At 39.3% G+C, this 20614-nt stretch overlaps 1 protein-coding gene across 1 annotated transcript in view; it reads right to left on the reverse strand.

Annotated features, from left to right (window-relative positions):
* The window catches only part of LOC112954200 (protocadherin alpha-C1-like), a 29695-nt gene extending 9307 nt beyond the window's left edge, over positions 1–20388 (reverse strand). Inside the window, exon 1 of the mRNA XM_026047342.1 lies at positions 17944–20388. Coding sequence (XP_025903127.1) covers positions 17944–20373 — 2430 coding nt within the window. The 5' untranslated portion in view covers positions 20374–20388. The remainder of the gene's footprint in view (positions 1–17943) is intronic.
* Between the last annotated feature and the right edge of the window lie 226 nt (positions 20389–20614).

Here is a 20614-nt window from a genome sequence, read left to right on the forward strand (position 1 = left end):
TACATACAATGTAATGTATAATTTATTACTTGTAATGGGTGCTAAAGGGAGAAAACATTTTCTTAAGCATACACTAGGTAAATCTGTTCTCAAATTTCTCTCCAGGTTTCTTAAATCTCAGGCAACACCAAGTATTCATGTTTTGATCTTATTAAGATTTCAGTATTTCTTTCCTCAATACAGAAGCTGGGACTGAATATGTTGAAGTGGTTGACATAATAAATATCCTTGTGAAAGCTATTCTATACCCAGTATTTAGCACTAGATAGCATTACAGTATTAGTGCAGATTTGCTTTAGGCACTTGCAAACTAATTCTTTTGCGACAAGGGAAAGCCTATATCATATGCACCTGTTCCTCCAATAGCAGACAATGATATTCTGATTATTGGATATCCTGCCTAGTCCTCACCTACTGTTCCAGAAAGGCACAAATGTCCCATGGGTTCTGTGACATATTTGCCAATCTTACGGGGACAGCTCAGTAGCCCTCATAACCCTCAAATGATATGAGACATCTGATTTCAAAYAACTGAACTAAGTTCATTGTATTTCTTCTATCCTTGAACAGAGATACCAAAGTAGGACATGTGAGACTCAGAATATTAAGAAAAGATAATGATATCAAATGTAACCAACAAATCCAATTTCCTATCCTGGTACTAGTCAAACATCGTTCTCAACAACCAAACACACTTGAAATGTCTCAGTATGATTCTTCTTTTCATTTATAGTTTTTTTGAACTGTCCTAATTTGGAGACAGATTTCAAGAATGAGTATTTGGGATACAAACTAATACTAGCTGTGCAATCAGGAAAAAYGTTGTAACTTCAAGTCTTACTGGAAACAATGTCCAGCAGGAGCACCACTGCCCCTCTTCCAGTTCTCTATTACATCAAACAACAGTGGAAGTCCATTAAGTCCCTTCCATTGAGAAGGCCACACTCGCCAACCATTATCAGAGAAATCAACAGACCAGTCTCCAGCCAACAAACTCCATTAATGAGATCAGAAAGGTAGCCTGGCTTTGTGCCTTGATAAGTGCATATATGTATGGAATGAAGAACTTGAGTCTAATCCCCTTCCTAGGGTTTTATACATTTTAAAACAAGTAGTTAAGGGATAAAATACAGAAACACTTTGGTAGTAGGAATAGACCTGAACAAATGTAAGGTAAGATGAGGTGATCAAGGGCTGGGAAGGACAAGATGAAGAGAGAAAGAGAAAAATAGAAGGTCAGAAATATAGAGAAGGACAATCCAAACTGCATTTCTATCCTTTAGGTACTTAACCCTTCAACAATACCACCAGGTTATCTTCACAGAATCACACAGAATGGCTAAGGTTGGAAGGGACCTCTAGGGATCAGCTAGTCCAACCCCCCGGCTCTAGCACGGACACCTAGAGCACAGGGCACAGGGTGGCATCCAGGCAGGTTTGGAAGACCTCCAGAGAAGGAGACTCCACAACCTCCCTGGGCAGYCTGTTTCAGGGCTCTGTCACTCTCACAGTAAGCAAGTTCCTCCTATATAGAGATGGAACTTCCTGTGTTTCAACTTACACCCATTGCATGTCTTCCTGCAAGACATGCCAGCCTTTCATTTGTCACAACTGTAGTTTTTAATTCTATTAAACTAACTACACATATACTTTTTCTGCCAGTGTTTTATAAGTATCTGCTTTTGAAACATCCCTCCGGATAAAAAGTTTTGCACCAATCACAGCAATTTAAAGTCAATTCTTTAGCTGCTTCAATTTGTCTATCAATCACCATCATCTTCAGCTTCTTTAATAGTTTCTCATTTGGTACTTTATAAAGGTATTTGCTGATACCTAAAATAGGTATCATAAATGATACCTAGTCTTTCTTCTAAAGTTCTACACACCATTGTGGTTAGACAATGAAGTCTTTATGAAATTTCCCTTCTTCCACTTCATAAAGAGAGATATATATAACAGTTTTCCAAATGCATTTTTTGACACTTATTTTTCCCTTCACACCTCTCTCACTCCTTCACCAGTTTCTTTTACTAGTTTCTCAAAGTCCAGCCTCCTCCCCACCTTTCCACCCTCCCAGTCACTTCCCAGCTTCCTCCATTCTTCCTGCCAGTTCTCATCCAAATATCTTCTCTGAGGTCCCTAGTATTCACCAGTACTTAGCGCATATTTGGTGCTTTACACTGGARCATCTCAAAGCACTTCACAAAGGAGTGGTCAGCATCCCTGAAATCAGTTTCCAATGTGAAAATGACTTGCCAGCATGCCAATGACAAGTCAAGACTATGAAGAAGAACCAAGAACAGATCCTGTCTTCCAAGACTCAGTTCACTATCTTTCACGTGAAGTCATTTGGGCTCCTTCTGTCTGAGGTTTATACCTTCTGCATTGAAATCAGAGGCGTTCCCCTTCCTTGCAGCCTGATCCTGGCCGGGTGTTGATGCTTCTTTGCTCCTATTCTGCCTGCCCTCAGTCTCTACCTTCAATTCCACCCCCAATTCTGATAATCATATACAGTTGAAAGTGCAGGAAGGTCTTGCCAGCTCTTGGCTGAAACATGCCTCAGTGCTGGCAGAGTTCAGATTGAACTGAGCTTTCCAGCTCTTTCAAATATCTACCAAAAGCAATGAATAAGAACTCTCAAAAGCTTCTAACTCAGCCAATTGGGCAGATCTTAATGGTGATCAGCCAGGACACAGAGACCACTGCATAACAAAAGAACACATGCCTCATCCAAAACATTGCTTTGCAAGGGTTTTTAAAGTGAGAGATCAACCTCTTTTCAAAAAATAGCACGACAATTTTTTTTCCACTATCTTGGGCCTGAAGAATCACCAAACTGTTCAGTTGAACTTATGTAACAGGAAATTCATGGTTCGTAATCTCATATGAGAATTCCCAGTCTGTGAAGTGAGGTGAAATATGTTTGCAGATATTCAAAGGTTTCTTTCTTTCACTACTTTTTACTAGTGACTAAAAGATTGGTTAAAATACAATATACGAACAAAATCAGATAAAATTAATTAGGATGCTGACTGCAATAGATAAGCAAGTAGCCAGAAGGGCATTAAAAATGAAATGTGTAGTTCATATACTTCAAAGGAGATATTTATGAACCATTCCAAAAACATCCTTGCTATCTGGCAGAAACAAAATGGAGTTAAAACATTCCTTAAAAACTTCAGTTCGGAAGGACACCTCACAGATCTGACACAATCACAGATAAAGCTGGCTCCTAGCTGGTATCAAGGACAAAATTTAAGGCCTGGCTCTAGGAAAACACAGATTCATTTTGGAGTATTTGTAATTTTTTTTCCCAGTTAGCTGAATTATACATGAAATCAGAATGATATTTAATGTAAATGTACAAAGAAGAATCACTGTCCCATTAATCTGCATCTCCTTTGAGCACTGATTTCAGCAGTTTCACAAGATGTCCTCCAGTAGAAGCAAAATGTCCTCYAGTTGAAGCAAAACCCAACAACACATCTATTCAAATCACACTATATTTAGAAGATGAAATTATTCATCATATATTATGTATGAAAACAGATATTTTCTTTAACCAAATTCCTAATGAGATCAAAGAATCATGGAATCCTTATGGTTGGAAGAGACTATTAGAGATCGTCTAGTCCAACCTCCCTGCACACACAGGGTCACCTAGAGCATGTGGCATAGGTTGCGTCCAAGAGGGTTTTGAAGATCTCCAGAGAAGGAGACTCCACAACCTTTCTTGGCAACCTATTCCAGGGCTCTGTTGCCCTACTGTCAAGAAATTTTTCCTYAAGTTCCTGTGGAACTTCTGGTGCCTCAGTTTGTGGCCGTTTCCTCTAGTCCTATCGCTGTCCACCACTGAAAAGAGGCCAGCCCATCCTCCTCACTCCCTCCCTTRGGATATTTATAGACATTGATCAGGTTCCCCCTCAGCCTGCTCTTCTTCAGGCTGAACAGGCCCAGCTACCTCAGCCTTTGCTCACAGGGCATATGTTCCAGGACCCTGATCACCTTCATAGTCCTGCGCTGGACTCTCTCCAGCAGCTCCACATCTGGAAGCTCCACATACCGTCTCCATAGGCTCCAGATGTGGCCTCACCAGGGCTGAGTAAAGGGGGACCATCACTCCTCTCGACCTGCTGGAGACGCTCTTCTTAATGCATCCCATGATCCCACTGGCTGATGCAGGATCCCATTGGCCCGAGCACTGATGCCTCATGGTCAACTTGTCATCCGCCCAGGTTTCTCTCTGTGGAGCTGCTCTCCAGAAGGTCAGCCCCCAGCCTGTATTGGTGTCTCCTCTTCCTATTTTTCCTCCCCAAGTGCAGGACCTTGCACTTGCCCTTATTGAATTTCATGAGGTTTCTCACTGCCCAATTGTCCAGTCTGTCCAAGTCCCTCTGGATAGCGGCACAGCCCTCTGGGGTATCAGCTACTCCTTCCAGTTTGGTATCATCAGCAAACTTGCTGAGGGGGCACTCCATCCCTTCATCCAGGTCGTTGATGAATAAATTGAACAGGACTGGACCGAGGACTAACCCCCTAGGGACACCACTAACTACAGGCCTCCAACTGGACTCAGTGCCATTGATCATCACTCTCTGAGCTCTGCCATCCATCCAGTTCTCATTGCTATCTTCAAACTGTATGTAAAAAGCTGCAATGTTAAAACGGTTGCTTCTAATCCCTTTGTACTGACTTTGCTTGGAGTTAACAACCAGTTCAAAACAGTAATAGAACTTATGACCTTCCAAGCATAAAACATATTTGAGGAATGGACTAGGATCTCCTTTTATTAAGGGCATATGAGCTAATGGTTCTTAAAGAGTCAACCAAAATCAATAGCTGAAACAAAGTTATTTCCACAGCTTCTCACTGAATTAGAACACTGGGCGGTGGAGAAGACGAGATCCTCCAACTCTTTTCCTAGAACCCCAAGTGGACACAGCCAACAGCCTTTTCAACTATGCAACTTGGCCCAATATTTATATACTGCTGTTTCATCCGAGGAACCCTTATATTATACAGAGAAATGGAAGGAAATTAAATTCTGCTCTATATATCTCAATTACTTGTTATTGAGGATAGAGGCTAAAAAAATATGTGGACTTCCTGTGGGGGTCAAGTTATCCAAAAAAAAAAAAAAAAAAAAAAAAAAAGTCTTATAGCAAAGGAAAATATCTAAGTTATTGCAAAAGATTTTTTTTTCAATAAAGAACTCAAGAATACAGTCCTAATTAAAAAGTTTGTTGAGATATCAAAGCTTCATGTGAAGCTGGTTATGTATGGTTTTTACGGTATTGCTTATGCAACAAAGCACAGCTTTCTAATCCTGAGTTATTTGAGTAAGATCATCACTGCAGACACAGCTGGAGACAGCTTGGTACAACCCAAAATTAGGATCCATGACAGCAGAAGCCACTGGCTGTGCTTCTGACAGGTCAGAAGTCCATATGTTCAGCATGACTTTCATATGTTTTGCAGTGAAATTTGAGTATCTGTAGGTATATATGCTGTAGAAATATATTCGTACTATAAGAAATATACCACAGTACGGGAGCCCCTGTAAAAATCTCAATAGAATTTTTGAGAATGAAATAATGTATCATTTTCAGGAAAAAAGATAATAATATCTATATTTTTTCACAATTTACAGAATCCCAAAAACAAAACAACAACAAAAAACAAGTCGGAAGGGATCTCAAGAGGTCTCTAGTTCTGGCTTTCCTTCTAGTTCTAAGTATTCAATCAAGTTTTGAGTATTGACTAGGCCATCCCCTCTTTGGGTCCTCTCTCTGGGCTGAAATTCACAGGGAAGAATTTCCTCCTCGTGGCTAGTGAGAATTTCCCTCTTAGAACCTGTGACCATTTCCTCACATTCTTTTACAGCACACCCCTAAAAAGCCTCTGGCCTGTCTTTCCTGTATTGTCTTTCAGGTAGTGGAAGATTGCTGTTATATTCTCCCCCACTCCACTCTAATGTGTTTTTTTTGGGGTTTTTTTTTTTTTTTTTTTTTTTGGGGGGGGGGTTTTTTTAAATCAGGTTTAACTCCGCTATTAGATGTCGTCTTCTGAGTTCTTTTTTTCAAGAATCTGAATTACCTAAAGAGTACTGGACCATTTCCTAGATGATAAAATATAACACACAGAAGAGAACTACCTAATGAATAAACTATTAATTCACAGAGTGGGRGATTAGAGCTCCAGTGTTGCATGCTTCAGGTCACATTTTATCCCAAAATAACTGATTCCTTTTTCAGCCACTCAAGTGAAGAAAAGCTTTTTTTTTTTTAAATATGTGGTTGCAATATAAAAGGACATCACTAAGAACTCCTGAATGATAATTTTCTTCAGTGTTGACTTGTACTTTACAGCTCCTTTCTGACCCTGATCAAGCTGGCATCTTGCCATGGTCTGCATTAGCTCAAGTTAATTTTTCTTGCAGTTTTACAGATAGGGTRAGATGTATTAGAAAGACCAAATGCACTACAGAGATGTGTGGTGTCATTATAGAGGAGACAGGAATTCACTAATTCTAAACCTTAGACAAATACATAATAAAATTAAAACAAAGATGAAAGTGTAAATAGCACTCCTAAACTAATAAGCCTAAACTAAAACCTGTAAAGGAGTTTCAGCTGACAACTCAGATTAGACAAATCTTTTACTAGGACAATTTTACCTCATCAGCCCAAAAAATGCCAAGACAGAGGACAGTTATAATTTGTCTGATTTGAGGAAGGAAGACTTTATCTTTTTACATCAGGTTTCCTTCTCAAAAATATAACTTTGAAAACAGCATCTCCTAAAGTTTAATTATTTTCAGGCTATGCAGTTGCCCAATGTTCCCTCTTCCACTCCCATCCTCAAAAAGACCTTTGAAATATTGGGATGGCTAATGAAAGCCAATGGTATTTGGCTACTAAATCTGAAAACTTTCAACAACAAAAGAATCAGCCTGCAATGTTCTAGGAATTATACAAACTTACAGTATAAAATGGTAAGCAGTCCTGTTTCATCACTTCACATCATGGTGTTCTTTACAAGATTTGTGTCCTTTCACAATATTTGGTCACCAGTTAACCTTGAGCAGCTTTACTCACGCTTATTAATATGCACAGGCTTCCCATTTTTCTACTAAACAAATGTTATTAAATATTGCAGTTCAATGTCTAATCAAATGCCAGATGTTATGAGTTCTTATTACCAATCTTAAGTCATGTAATAATGGAACAGTTTATCTGAGCAAACATCTAAACAAGATTTACACTTTTTTTYCCCCTTTTCTCCTCTACAAGACCCCCCTACAAAGAGTACCTACAAAGAGTAATTGACTCTGGTAGAAATCTATGCTGTGTAGAATTTTAAATAGAAATTACCTGACCCCAAAGACCTTCCAGATAGATCACTCTGTAGTGAGTGGCAATTTTTTTTTGGTCATGTTAATCTCAGTTGTTTCTAAATATCTAGTGTACTAATTTTATTTAAGCAACAATTACTAAGAACATTGTTTTGTACAGAGCAGTACACTTGACCCATGCCTTGGGCACACACAGGAATGCTATGAGTTTTGAAAAAAATCTCATAATTTTAAAATGTTTCTTAGTTTTTCTTTTTTTTTTCAGATTAAGATAAACAACACCCTTAAGCTTGTCAAGTCACAACAGAATAAAGGTTTAAAATTTTTAACTCCCCCTCTGCAATCCTCAAACTTCTGCCCACATTTCACTATCCTCTATCTCACTTCTGCAGCCCAGCACTGCACCCTCCAGCACTTCCACAATGCAGTCAGCCAGTTGGCCTCAAGACCYCGGGAGCAGGGAGCAGAGCCAGACCATAACCTGAAATCAGGCTGGATTATATAGTTCTGATCACAGTTCTGTGATTTAACTGTGTGCAGCGAAAGCAGCTATAACCTTAAGGACATTGCAGTAATTGTTATAAAGCTGTTTGTTAGAGAGCAGGGTCTAATAACTACTTCAGTTGGGTTCCTCAGGCATATAGGAAATAGCTATATGGTTCAAAAGGTGAAAAGTCCATTCAGCTGTGAAACTTTTGCTCRGGGTAACTGGTAAAGGATGAGCAACAACAAAAGACCTCTTGGAAACAACAGCCTCAAGGTTCTTAAGTGACCATCATAAATCTTGATTTTGCAGAACAATAACACAAAGGTATTTGACTTCTAAAAGGAAAATTTGGTAGAATAAAAAGGAAAATGAAAAATCACTAAACAAGGTGCCAGGGAGGAAATAACCATCAGAGAGAACAAAGCCCAGGGAAGGATATAAGAGGTAAGAGGACAAAACAGAAAATCTTTCCTTTGGAGAAGATTTGAAGGAACAAGCATGCATTGGTGTGTCTGATAGAGACTGCTCAGAGACTAAAAACTCTTAATGCATCTGCCTTCACAGATATTTATTTTTCATTGGCTACATTTTTCAGACCTACTTTTATCATCTAAATGCCTCTCCTAACATATTTCTACTGTTCTGATGCTTTTTTCTTTTTCTTACAGGTCTCATCTGAGTCTCCTTATGCCTATGGGCCTTTCTCCTGTCCCTTTCAGGTTTAGTGTTGGATTTCATTCCTATTCTTTTGATTAATCTCAGATTTCAAAGCGTCCTTGACAAGTTGCACTCTTAGTAGTATTTGCTTCATTGCATTGGCCTTGTATTGCTTTATGAATCAGTTACAATTCCCCAAAGAGAAAAGCATGAATCTGCTATAAAGATAACACACAGAATAGGAGTGTCTTCTAGAATTCCCTTAACTACTTGAATCACAATGTTGCTGGGTTTTTTTTTGTTTTTTTTTTTTCACTCCTCAGACTTTATTATATCTCAAGGAACTACAAGTCTAGTATCTTTGTAATAATATCTTTAAAGGTTTACTCATTGTGCCAGTACTAAATACTCAGTCTTTACCAACCAATAATCTCACGTATCAGCTGTACTCTTCTAGGGTACAGATGGAATATACCTGGCTTCAATTTGCACAGAAAAAGATAGAGCCAGCAGGACTCATTGGCTCATATATAATTACATCCCTGGATGTATCCCTGGATTAAAATAGCTTCTGAAGACTAGAGCACTGGCAAGCTCAAAGCAGAGGTTTCAGATGTGTCTCAGCTCAAGCCCTAGACTGGCCCTGCCAAACTGTTACATGGACAGAAAGGTCTTTATTCCTTCATACTGAACAGCCTAAGATGTCCTATAATATTCACATTCCTGAGCCATGTGAGAAGCTCCACCACCTTAACACTGGACAGCTGACTGTACAAACAGGAGGCGTGCATATGAAMCTGAAAAAAGAACCCTAATGATTCTTTTTTAAAATTATTCAAACTATAAATGTTATGTAAGTTAATAAATTACTATAATTTGATATAAAAGAGGCAACCAGAATCTTATTCTATTTTTTGAGACAGAAATCTTGCACCAAAGCTGAACTTAAGCTGTAAAAGACTGAGGAACTTGTTTATTTTCTACAAAAAGTAGACAGGTTACAGTAGACAGGTTGCAGCAACAAGGCAAGTTTAACCTCACATGTGATCCAGATTAAACTTCTACTAGGTCCAGCAAAACTGTACAACAAGAAAAACTAGAGTCATGAAGAGTGACATCGAATCACAGAAAGGTTCAAGCCCCTCACCATATTGTTTTTGCTATAGGACTTCTCTCTCCTACTGAATCACAGGATTAAGGTTAGAAGGGACCTTTGGAAAGCATCTAGTCCAACCAACCTGCTCAAGCACAGACACCTATCCCACTGCACAGGATTACATCCAGTCAGGTTTTGAATATCTCCAGAGAAGGAGACTGTAGAACCTCTCTGAGCAGTCGGTTSCAGTGCTCCATCACCATCACAGTCAAGATTTTCCTCAAATTCAGGCAGAACATCTTGTGCTTCAGTTTATGGCAGCTCCCTATAGTSCTATCATTGGCCACAACTGAGATGAATCTGTCCCAAACATCTTGACATTCTCCTTTAAGGAATTTACACACATTGATAAGATGAACCCCTCAGCCTTCTCTTCTCCAGATTAAACAGGCCCACCTTTCTCAGACTCTCCTCATAGAAGAGGAAGAAGATGCTCCAGTCCCTTAATCATCTTTGTAGCCCTGCACTCGAATCTCTCCAGTAGCTCCATGTACCTTTTGCACTGGGGAGCCCTGACCTGGACACAGGACTCCAGATGTGGCCTCACCAGGGTTGAATAGAGAGGGAGAATCACTTTTCTCCACTTGCTGACAACACTCTTCCTAACRCACCCAAAGATGCCAATGGCCTTGGCCACATGATCACATTGCTGGCTCATGGTCAATCTGTACTCCACCAGAACTCCCAAGTCCTTCTTTGCAGAGCCGCTCTACATAAGGTTACTCTCTAGCCTGAGAAAAGGACAAGGAATTCCAAAGGAATTCCAAATGTTACTGCTGTTAACTACAAAGCATCTATTTCTGACACAGTATGAAACAGTCTTGCTRGGCTACTCAGGTCATCAACTCAATTAGTGTCTCAAAGAAAAAGAACAAGGGATCCTTGAAGTTCTGAAAATATAAATTTACTTGACCCTTTCAAACAAAATTTCACTCCCACTGAAATATCTGTAGCATATACAGTAAGCTTACCTTGTTTTTTCACTTTGTAAATGCTCTGTGGATGTTCTTTATGTATTAAATTGAGGGATATTTAGAAAAGTGGGTTTCAAATTTGAGTGAGCAAATTTTCAGCCTTGAGGTTGCTCAAAAAAAAAATTGTGTTGCCCCCTTGAAATACCACATTAAGGCTGTGTAGCCGATTCTGAAATTCAAATGGTCTTTATATAGCTGCTCTCTCTCAAGTTAGGCAATAAATATTTCATAACTRCTATCAAAATGTCCTCTAAAATAATTTTGACATGAATTTTTGGAGATGCATTAAGAAATTATTCTTCCAGGAACTTTCAGTGCTCTGTCAAATCATCTTGCCCTAGTAAAACATTCACACAGATCTTTCAGAAAACAAATGAAAGGGGTGAGAATTCTATTCAAATAAATGTAGTTTAAGATTTGCTGAAAATATTAGCACATTTTGCAGTACTAAGGAGCACATAAGAATGCATGTAGAAGGATCCATTTTAAATTAAATTACATATAATGTGAAATAAGAATATGTATTTACATTTTGCATTAATATCTGCAATTCCACAATCTTGCCTTAAAAAAAAACAGATATATAAAACCTTGGAAAATAAGATATATGCTCACATTAGTGGTAACTTTTACTATCTGTGAGTGAGGTAACAATATCTCCAATATAGGTATTTTCTGAAATGCACCACACTGCTAGGAACCTACTGTTGTCAAACACTGAATCTACTCCATGAAGGGAAAAAAAAGGGAAAAATCTATTGACTTTTTTTTTTTCCTTTAAAGGTCCCACAGGATGTTGACCATCATTGTAGCATCATTTGTCCATCCACAAATAACCTATCAAGTGTCAGTCCCACTAGCAAGATGAGTGTCTCTACTCTTCAAGCAATAGGGACTTCCATGAATTTTTGCCTCTCAGATGCAGTCAAAAATAAATTYCTTTCTTCAAGGGCATGTCCCTGTCCATCTGTTGCATTTAACTCCACATCTTACTGCAGTTATACTGACACAGCAGACCAAGTTGGATCAAATACAGACTCTTAGCTTCAAATGAAAGTTGTACAGGAGTCTCTTACCTCCAAACTGTAAGATCACTATCTAGAGATCTTCATTATATGGACTACTGTATATGACTTACTAAACTACATCAACAAATTTATCTTCACAGTGCTTTTCTGGAATATAATTTCTTCCATTTTACAAATGGGAAACTGAGGCACAAAGCTATTACAGCCAATAATCCGTACAAAACTTGATCTACATTTGTAATGTCTACTTTTTTTCAAATGAAATAATTTTATAATGTATTTGTACATTTAAAATGTAATGCCAGTTGGCATTAGATGTCATTATCAGCGTCTGTATTTTTYAGGGCAGATTTCAAGGTCTCAAACCAGGAATCTAGAGTATGAATCACAATTTGGAGCTACCTTAACTCACCCATCAGTGTCCTGGAACTGAATACCAGCATGAGATTTGCAAAATACTTCCCTAGAGAAGACGGCAGCTGTTTTCTGTAAGAAAAGACCCMAAAAGACCTTCCCTTCCTTCTTGTAGTCCTCTAGTTCATCTACTGCATAAGATCAGCTTCTGCAATAACAGAACAAGCTAGCTTTTGAACAAAAAGTTCCTTCACCATGTAACCCCACGTTTTCATTGAATSACAAAGTATCTTAGTGCCAAATAGGACAGCGTTGCCATATCACAGAAGAAGGAAAAAAAAAGTACCTAAAGATCATACAATGTACATGAAATGCAGAKAGAAAGAACATGGTCGCATTAAGTAAATTTGGGGTCAAAAGCAGAACGGCTTAATTTCATTTAAATTAAGCAGAAGAATAAATAAAAGGATGATTACTTATTATGAAATAGAGAAGTGAAAAGTTTAGCATGAACATGGAGAACGTCTTTAAGTCAATTGTGCAAAAGTTCTAGAGTTTTCACTGCAAAGCAAAAATCTTTGTGAATAAAAATAGAGAAAACAAGATATACTGCTTCTGCAATTCTTAAAGCACCAACAAGCAAAGAGTCCAAAAGGACTGGGAAAAAACAAAAAGACAAAAACAAACAAACAAAAAAGAAAACCACAAAAAACCTACCAACAACAACAAAAAAAAAAAACTGCTGTTGAAAGACTGGAAAGTATCGGTGGGGAGGAGGAGGAAGAAAGAAGAAAAAAAGAGAAAAAAAGAAAGAAAAATTAACCTAAGTCAAAATTCATGAAGAAACTGAAGCTGCGTAGCAAAGCTTTCTCCACTACATTATTAAAAAATAATAATAAGAGAGAGAGAGAGAAAGAAATGAGATGAGACAACTGCAGATGAGACAACTCCTGCAAGTGTGTTAGAAAACAAGTGCAATCCCCAAGAAACAAAGTATAAGAACTGTTATATTGGGTCACACTAAAAGCGCGACAGGCTTTCTCCAAGGAGAGACGGGGATGCATAGGCAAATAGTACAAAATGCGGCATTTGTAGACCACTATTTCCCTTGAAACACCATCCTAACTTACGACAATAAATCTGTATTTTTCTCCATTTTCAATATGCTGGGTATGATTGTGACTATATATCAAAGTGACAATATGACTCTCAGGGAATGGAAACCACTACTACAAAAGCAGAAGTAAAATTCTCAGCATCCTGAAATTCCCACTCCCTGATCTCCACCTGAAATTTTAAAMGGAACCAGCAAACCATGGGACTGAGGAGGTTTGGTTTTGTTTTTCAATAAAACTGTTGAGACTGGAGTAGAACAATTGGATTGGAAAAAGAAGGAAAAAAAACCCACTACATTTTCTATAATTAAGAAGGGTAAAACTAAACCTAAGTCAAGGGCTCATTGGGTGATCTGTTCAGAAGAAATTCTAAAAGAAAGAATAAACATGAAATATAAGTGGATCCATATAGATATGGAACAAATTTACAAATTATGGAAAGGGTGAATAAATGAGAGATGAAAGCACACTGAAAAGGAACTAAATTTTTACAGATTTAGCAAATTTATTAGCCTTGTCTAAGCCTATCTTCAATGAAACAAACAAAATTAATCTCATCTATTCTGTAATCAGTAAAACACTCAAAATAGTGTTACATTGAAAACCTTAATGCTAGCACAAGAAGTTGGGCCATTCTAACAACATTTGCTGAAGACACAATTTGGCTGACATCATTGTAGGGACGATTTGAGCCCTGTCACAGAAATGGATGACAACTAACAACCCAAACTTCAAAGTCCCACAGGATGATTGATGCTCATATAACTTTTTTGGAAGTTAGGCATCTAAACTAAGCACCWTCTGCAGATCGTCTTGAAACTCAGTGAAAAGACACCATTTATTTTATGTCTAAGAGAGACAGACAACTTGCTCTCAGGAAGTGGCAGCAATTTAATAATATCTAACATCCAGCCAACAAATATTTAGAGGACTAAAGGCATGCAGAAGAACCAATGTCTTGGGAACCACCTTSCTGTTCTCCCTATTCTCACTAGAAAGTCCTGCAATCACCTTTCATTTACCAGGCAATTGATATGTTACAACTCTGGAGAAGGTAACTGTCATTCCATGAAATATTAGGTGATATATTTCTAGCATATAGAGAGAGCTCATATCACTGTGTACAAAGTACTTTATCTGAAATACTGTATACAACTTGTATAATTCTAGTCACATATTCACAAGAAAGATTTCCACAAAGGAAGAACGGATGCAAAGAAGAGATTAGCATGATCAGACAAGTGCAGAGATTATCTTAGAAAGAAAAGCTAAAAGAAATTGAGTTGTATAGCTTAATCAAACAAAGCCTGATTTTTAGATAGATAGATGTAGTTGTTTTTTAAACTATATGAAGAAAACAAGCACTGGACAGGGTCATAAGATATAAGATATAAGATATAAGATATAAGATATAAGATATAAGATATAAGATATAAGATATAAGATATAAGATATAAGATATAAGATATAANAGATATAAGATATAAGATATAAGATATAAGATATAAGATATAAGATATAAGATATAAGATATAAGATATAAGATATAAGATATAAGATATAAGATCAAACAGCAAATAAAGAGGCTAGTTGAGGAAAGGTTTTAAGAAAAACGCTTCAAACCTTAGAGCTTTCCAACAGGAACAGCAGGCACAAAACTGTTAGTGAATTTTACAGTTAAAAGGACTTTAAGATTAAAAATTTAAAAATTCAAATTTAAAGATTTAAGATCAAGTGGTGTCTGGTATAGGAAAAGCCTAGACYTGAGGATCCAAATAGCATTTTCTTGTCCTATGGTCTACTGCAAAATGAATTACTACACATCCATTTATTGTGGGCTTCTCCTACACAGCTTTTAACAAAACCCCAGTGTGACCGTGCAATCAGTCCCTCTCTTCCCTCCTCTCAGCCCAGCTCCTCATCTAAACTTTAGCCTTTCCTGACCATAATTTCCCTCTGCCCTTATGCATCTCCAAACACAGTCACGTCATTCTACACATTCCCTCAAGCCTTTTGTCTCAAGCTATTCCTTCTGTCATTTCCCCTTTCACTACCTCTAAAAATAGTACCCTGAAGCAGACATCAGACACGCAAGGTTTCAACCTAGGCAGTTGAAGCCATTCTAGTGCAGWGTTCACTCAATGAACAGTGAAGCAGGACTCCTCTTTGCAAAAGGTAATTGGTGTGGTCAAAAAGAAGGAAATGTATTTTGGATCCTTGTTGGATTTTCTATTTTTTTTTTTGCTCTTTCCAGGATTTTCTTGGCAGGAGTCCAAGGGTAACTTTGTAGCCAAGAAATTCACTTACCCACCTCACTTCTGACAATTTGGTTATGAGCTCAGTGTCCTGGGAAAGGCACTTATCAATGAAGACTGAAAAGGGTGGGAAGGGGCTTTAACATCACACCCGGCAATGTTACGAAGCACATTCTCGTCAGAGGCAGATACAGGGAGACKGTGCTCACATGCTTGGTCTTTGCTTGTGCAAGCAAGCCACTGATGCTTCGCCTACAGCAGTTCAGCTTCAGCCTAGCTTACATGCCACTGTCAAAACGAAATGGCATCAATTTTTTTCTTGACGTGCATGCCACAYTGAATAAAACGATTCCACTCCTATTGCAGCTCAGCGAGAAACATTCTCTGTTGCTAGGGATGTGGCTATTTTTGGATGTAACCTAAATATTGTATGTAAAAGAACAGAGAGGTCACTACACTCTGAATGTGCAAATATCTTACAAGGCTTTTGGGCAGCACAATGGCCAACGTTAGTGTCTGCAACACAGCCTAGTAGTGGAGCAGCGTAATGTGCTTTTCACTTAGCTGTCACATATGCTACATCACACAAAAATGCAGCAAGACACTGAAAGATGCAGTTACAGTTTAGTATTCTGCTAATATGGCCATACGTAGTTCTATTTTTGGCTATAACCTAAATAGAAAATGTGAAAGCACAGAAAGGTCTCACTTTCATAYGAATAAAAATAATTTATGTATATATTTTAATTTATTATTGGTTTTCTTTTGCTACTAAAGAAATCAGGCTGGATCTTTAAAATACCCTTCCTTTCTCAAACTTCAAATAATTCCTATTAYATCAAAATATTTTTACAATTTCTGGGTACTAAAAACTGTAATATTAAATATGTTAAAAAAGTCAGGGATTTAAGTTTTGCTTAAATTGTAATTATGGAGTGGCTCTAAGTGTCTTTTAAATATTTAATACTTTGGGCATTTTTATATGCATATTTTTACGGAAGCAATACAATGAACCTCATTAGAAGTTCAGAGGGTGATACATGTTTATATTTCTAACACTAAATGTGTGTGAAAGCACTTAAAGCTTAAATATAGTTTATAACCAAACTTACATATTTTATTTTTAGTGAAATRTCTATTGGTAATTACTGAAAAAACATACAATCCCACTATTTTAATATAAAATTAATGAAAGCATCAATGAAAGCATTGATTTTTCTGCATAGAAATAACATTTAAGTCCAGAGGAATTTGGATTAAGAAGTACTTTCCAAGAACGAGTGATAGTTTCCTTTCCAGCCTCAGATCACAGGAAAGGATTCCCCAGCATRTCTTTAACACGACTATCTTATTTCATTTTAAATATTAGCAAATCTAAAGCATGTGTAGAAATAAAAGTAAATGAACTACAGCTTCTGTCCTCTTCTGATTATTTTAATATAAGCACTTTTTTAATGACTTACATATTTTAGAGATATGTAAGTTATATCAAATATATAGTTGATTTTCCAGTAAATTAATGTTTGTGTTCATCAGCACCAAATTAACAAYAACTGACATCACTTTCTAAGGGTAGATACAGCTTCACAGTATCTGTGTCCCCTTGTACACACATTATCCTTATGTAATACATAGCCTTCGGACTTTCTATGGGGGTTACACATATGTCTATCTACCTATGCCTAGGCACCACATACGCCTATTTATAGGATTGAACAGAAAGAACTGTCAAAGGTGATATCCATGATTTTTTCCCCCACTATTAAAAGCTCCTGAAAATATGCACCACGTTTCACATATGCATTTTAAAAAATAAAAGTCATCTGAATGACTGAAATACAGTGAAATTCAATGGGACACATTTTGGTTGATCTATTTAYAGAGATCAGGGATAAACTTCCATTTTTTAAACTGTTTAATCTAAGAACATGAGTTTCAAGATCTTCCTCATAGAAATGCCAAACTTAGGATACAAGTCAAATCAAAGGAATGGCACTACCTGACCAATACATTTGGCTCATATTTACAATGGTATTTTTCTGATGTGTTACTGCTTACTACACAATTACCTTTATGCGTGCACATTTGGGAACTTCAATAATCCATAGGCAAAGMACTCAAAAACTTCACAAAATTATAAACAAGATTCACTGCACTGATTAAAAACTATCACCAATATTATTTTGCACATAGTAAAACTGAATTCCATAGATCAGAAACYAGAGAGGACTCATATAACACACCCACTTAGCTCTCTGACAAGGATGAACTTACAAGGTATTTAAATTTCACTTACATCTTCTTTACCTTCAGCTATGCCTGCATATCCTAAATGCTGATGAAATCTCTTTTACCAACACATGATCATACTACACCCAGAGTTTCCAAGTCAGTTCTTGGCTTTGGAAAATATATTTAAGGGTCCTGAAATTTCTTTCAGGTGCCATGAAATTATCCTGTTATCCTGAAGACRAATCGTGAGAGCACCTTCTTCCACACTGACATCAGCCCAGTATAGACACAGAGTCATATGCCAGGGATCAAAAAAGCAGTATGTACTTACCACAAGAACAGCACTTAAGCGATTGCTTTGGACCTGCTGCACTTGGATGCAAGGTCCTGACATTTGTAACCCTGAGCCACTGGGAAGGTTCCCAGCATCACCATTAGGGATGCTGCCATTACCAGGTGCAAGGCCTACAGATGCCCTGTACAAGTAGGTATGAGTCAGTTTGCCCACACCAGTAACTTCCAGCATATCTGGTGTGAAGTGGGAGCTGGGGAGCATGCGGACATTGTAGCAATGCTTCTCATACTCATCCACTGGACAGCAGTGACAGCAGCTGCAGCATCCATAGTGATGGGAAGTCCGGCAGTGGCACAGCCGTGCAAAGACAAGGAAGAGCAGGAATGCTGCAAAGACACAGGCGACACAGGCAAGGGAAACAATCAGGTAGAGGTTTGTGGCATTGAGCAGGGGTGGGGGCTCCCCACTGTCATCAAAGTCAGGCAGTGCCTGGGGCAGGGAGTCAGCCAGCAGGATACCCACAGTCACGGTYGAAGAGAGTGGCGGGTCCCCATGGTCGCGCACCACCACGACCACCTTGTGCTTGAGAAAGTCAGTGGTGCGCATGGAGCGYGTGGTACGCAGCTCACCGGAGTGTGGTACCAAGTGGAACAGTGWGGAATCAGAGGATTGGGCAAGATGATAGGAGAGCCAGGCATTCTGTGCGTTGTCATTATCATCTGCCACCACTTTGGTCACCAGGTAATCCTCATCAGCCAGGCGGGGCACAATTTCCACAGCTATGGAGCCATTCTGGCTAATGGGATACAGGATGGCTGGAGCATTGTCATTCTGGTCTGAGATGTAAACATTCACAGTTATGGCAGTGCTCAAGGCTGGTGATCCATTGTCTTTGGCTTCCACTTGGAAATGGAAGCTCCTAAACTGCTCAAAGTCAAAGGCACGTTTTGCATAGATGCTCCCATTGGCCAAGCTCACAGATAAAAAACTGGTCAGGGCATCGCCTGCAACTGTGGAGTTCCTGAGCACGTAAGAGACTCGTCCATTTTCCCCCACGTCAGGGTCAGATGCTGAAACGCGATAAAGAAAAGCACCAAGTGGATTGTTCTCCTCCACAGAAACGTTACAGGCATCAGCAGTGAAGAGAGGGGGGTTGTCGTTCACGTCGGAAATCTGCACCCAAAGGGTCTTCTGAGAAGTAGTGGGAGGGGATCCCAGGTCTGTGGCAGTAATGGTGATGTTGTACTCACTAATCAACTCTCGATCCAGAAGCCCACTAGTGATCAGGCTGTAGTAATTTTCAAGGGAGGGTTTTAGCTGGAAGGGAAGGTTAGCAGGGATCTGGCAGGTTATCTTCCCATTCTCCCCAGGGTCTTTATCCATAATACTCAGCAGAGCTATCACAGTGCCAGGTACAGCATCTTCRGGGATGGGACTAGAAAGGGATGCAATTGTTATCTCTGGGGCATGATTGTTCACATCAGTGATTTCCACCAGCAGCTTGGCTGTGCTGGACATGCCAAATGCCCCTTTATCCCTTGCCTCAATAAGCATCTCAAGAAGAGGTCTCTGAACAGTTAAAGCGCCATTGACTGTCACCTCCCCAGTGTGAGGGTGAATTAAGAACATTTGCTGTAGATCAGCAGCAGTGCTATTGCTAAATGAATACCTGACTTCTCCATTTGGACCTTCGTCCAAATCTGTGGCATGTACTCGGACAACCAAAGTGCCATTGGGGGAGTTTTCCAAGATACTCGCCCTGTAGACCGAGTGCTCAAATTCCGGTGCGTTGTCATTGGTATCCAGCACAGTCACAATGACCTGGACATCACCAGACTTTGGGGGATTCCCACCATCTTTGGCTGTAAGGTTAAGTCTGTGAGTGGCTTGCTGCTCCCTGTCTAAGGCTTTCTCCAGCACCAATTCAGGATACTTACTCCCATCCCCGCGTGTCTGCATTTCCAAACGGAAATGTTCATCAGGGCTCAGAGTATAATTCTGGACACCGTTGGAACCTTCATCCAAATCCTGGGCCATGGGGAGCGTAAACCGTGTCCCGGGTGACAGGAACTCAGCCACTTTTACATGATATTCACTTAGGGAAAAGCTGGGGGAGTTGTCATTTATGTCCAGGACTTTAAATTTCATCCTATAAAGCTCTAGAGGGTTTTCTAGCACAAGTTCATAATTCAGAAAACAGGTAGATTTTAATTCGCAAACCTGCTCTCTGTCTATGGGTTCCTTAACAGTTAAAGCCCCCGTGCTTACATCTATATTAAAATATTGCTTACTTGAACTGCTGATCATGCGAAATTTCCGTGAAGAAAGTGTAGCCGCCTTTATTCCTAAGTCTTTTGCTATATTTCCAATGGACACTCCACGTTCCGTTTCCTCCGTGATGGAATACACTATTTGCCCACGTGTAGTGCAGGAAATAAGGCAGAAAACCATTAAGTAGACCCGCATTCTTCCTCCCCTAGCTCAGCTCCCCGCAGCCCGTCTCAGCAGTAACATAATCCAACAGCTCGACGAGGACCTGAAGCTCCCGGGGCCGGAGGAACCGCTGAGAGGCTTCCCGGACGCAAAGTTCGCTGCAGGTGCGGGGAGCCCCCCGTGCCCCGCCGCGGCTCGCCCCGCAGCCGAGCGCCGAGAGCCGCCAGCCGCTGCGCGCGCCGCGCTGCTCTCCGTGGCGGCCCCGCGGCCGAGT

This window comes from Nothoprocta perdicaria, unplaced genomic scaffold (genome assembly GCF_003342845.1).
Source record: "Nothoprocta perdicaria isolate Ctin4 unplaced genomic scaffold, notPer1 scaffold_492, whole genome shotgun sequence".
Taxonomy (NCBI): domain Eukaryota; kingdom Metazoa; phylum Chordata; class Aves; order Tinamiformes; family Tinamidae; genus Nothoprocta; species Nothoprocta perdicaria.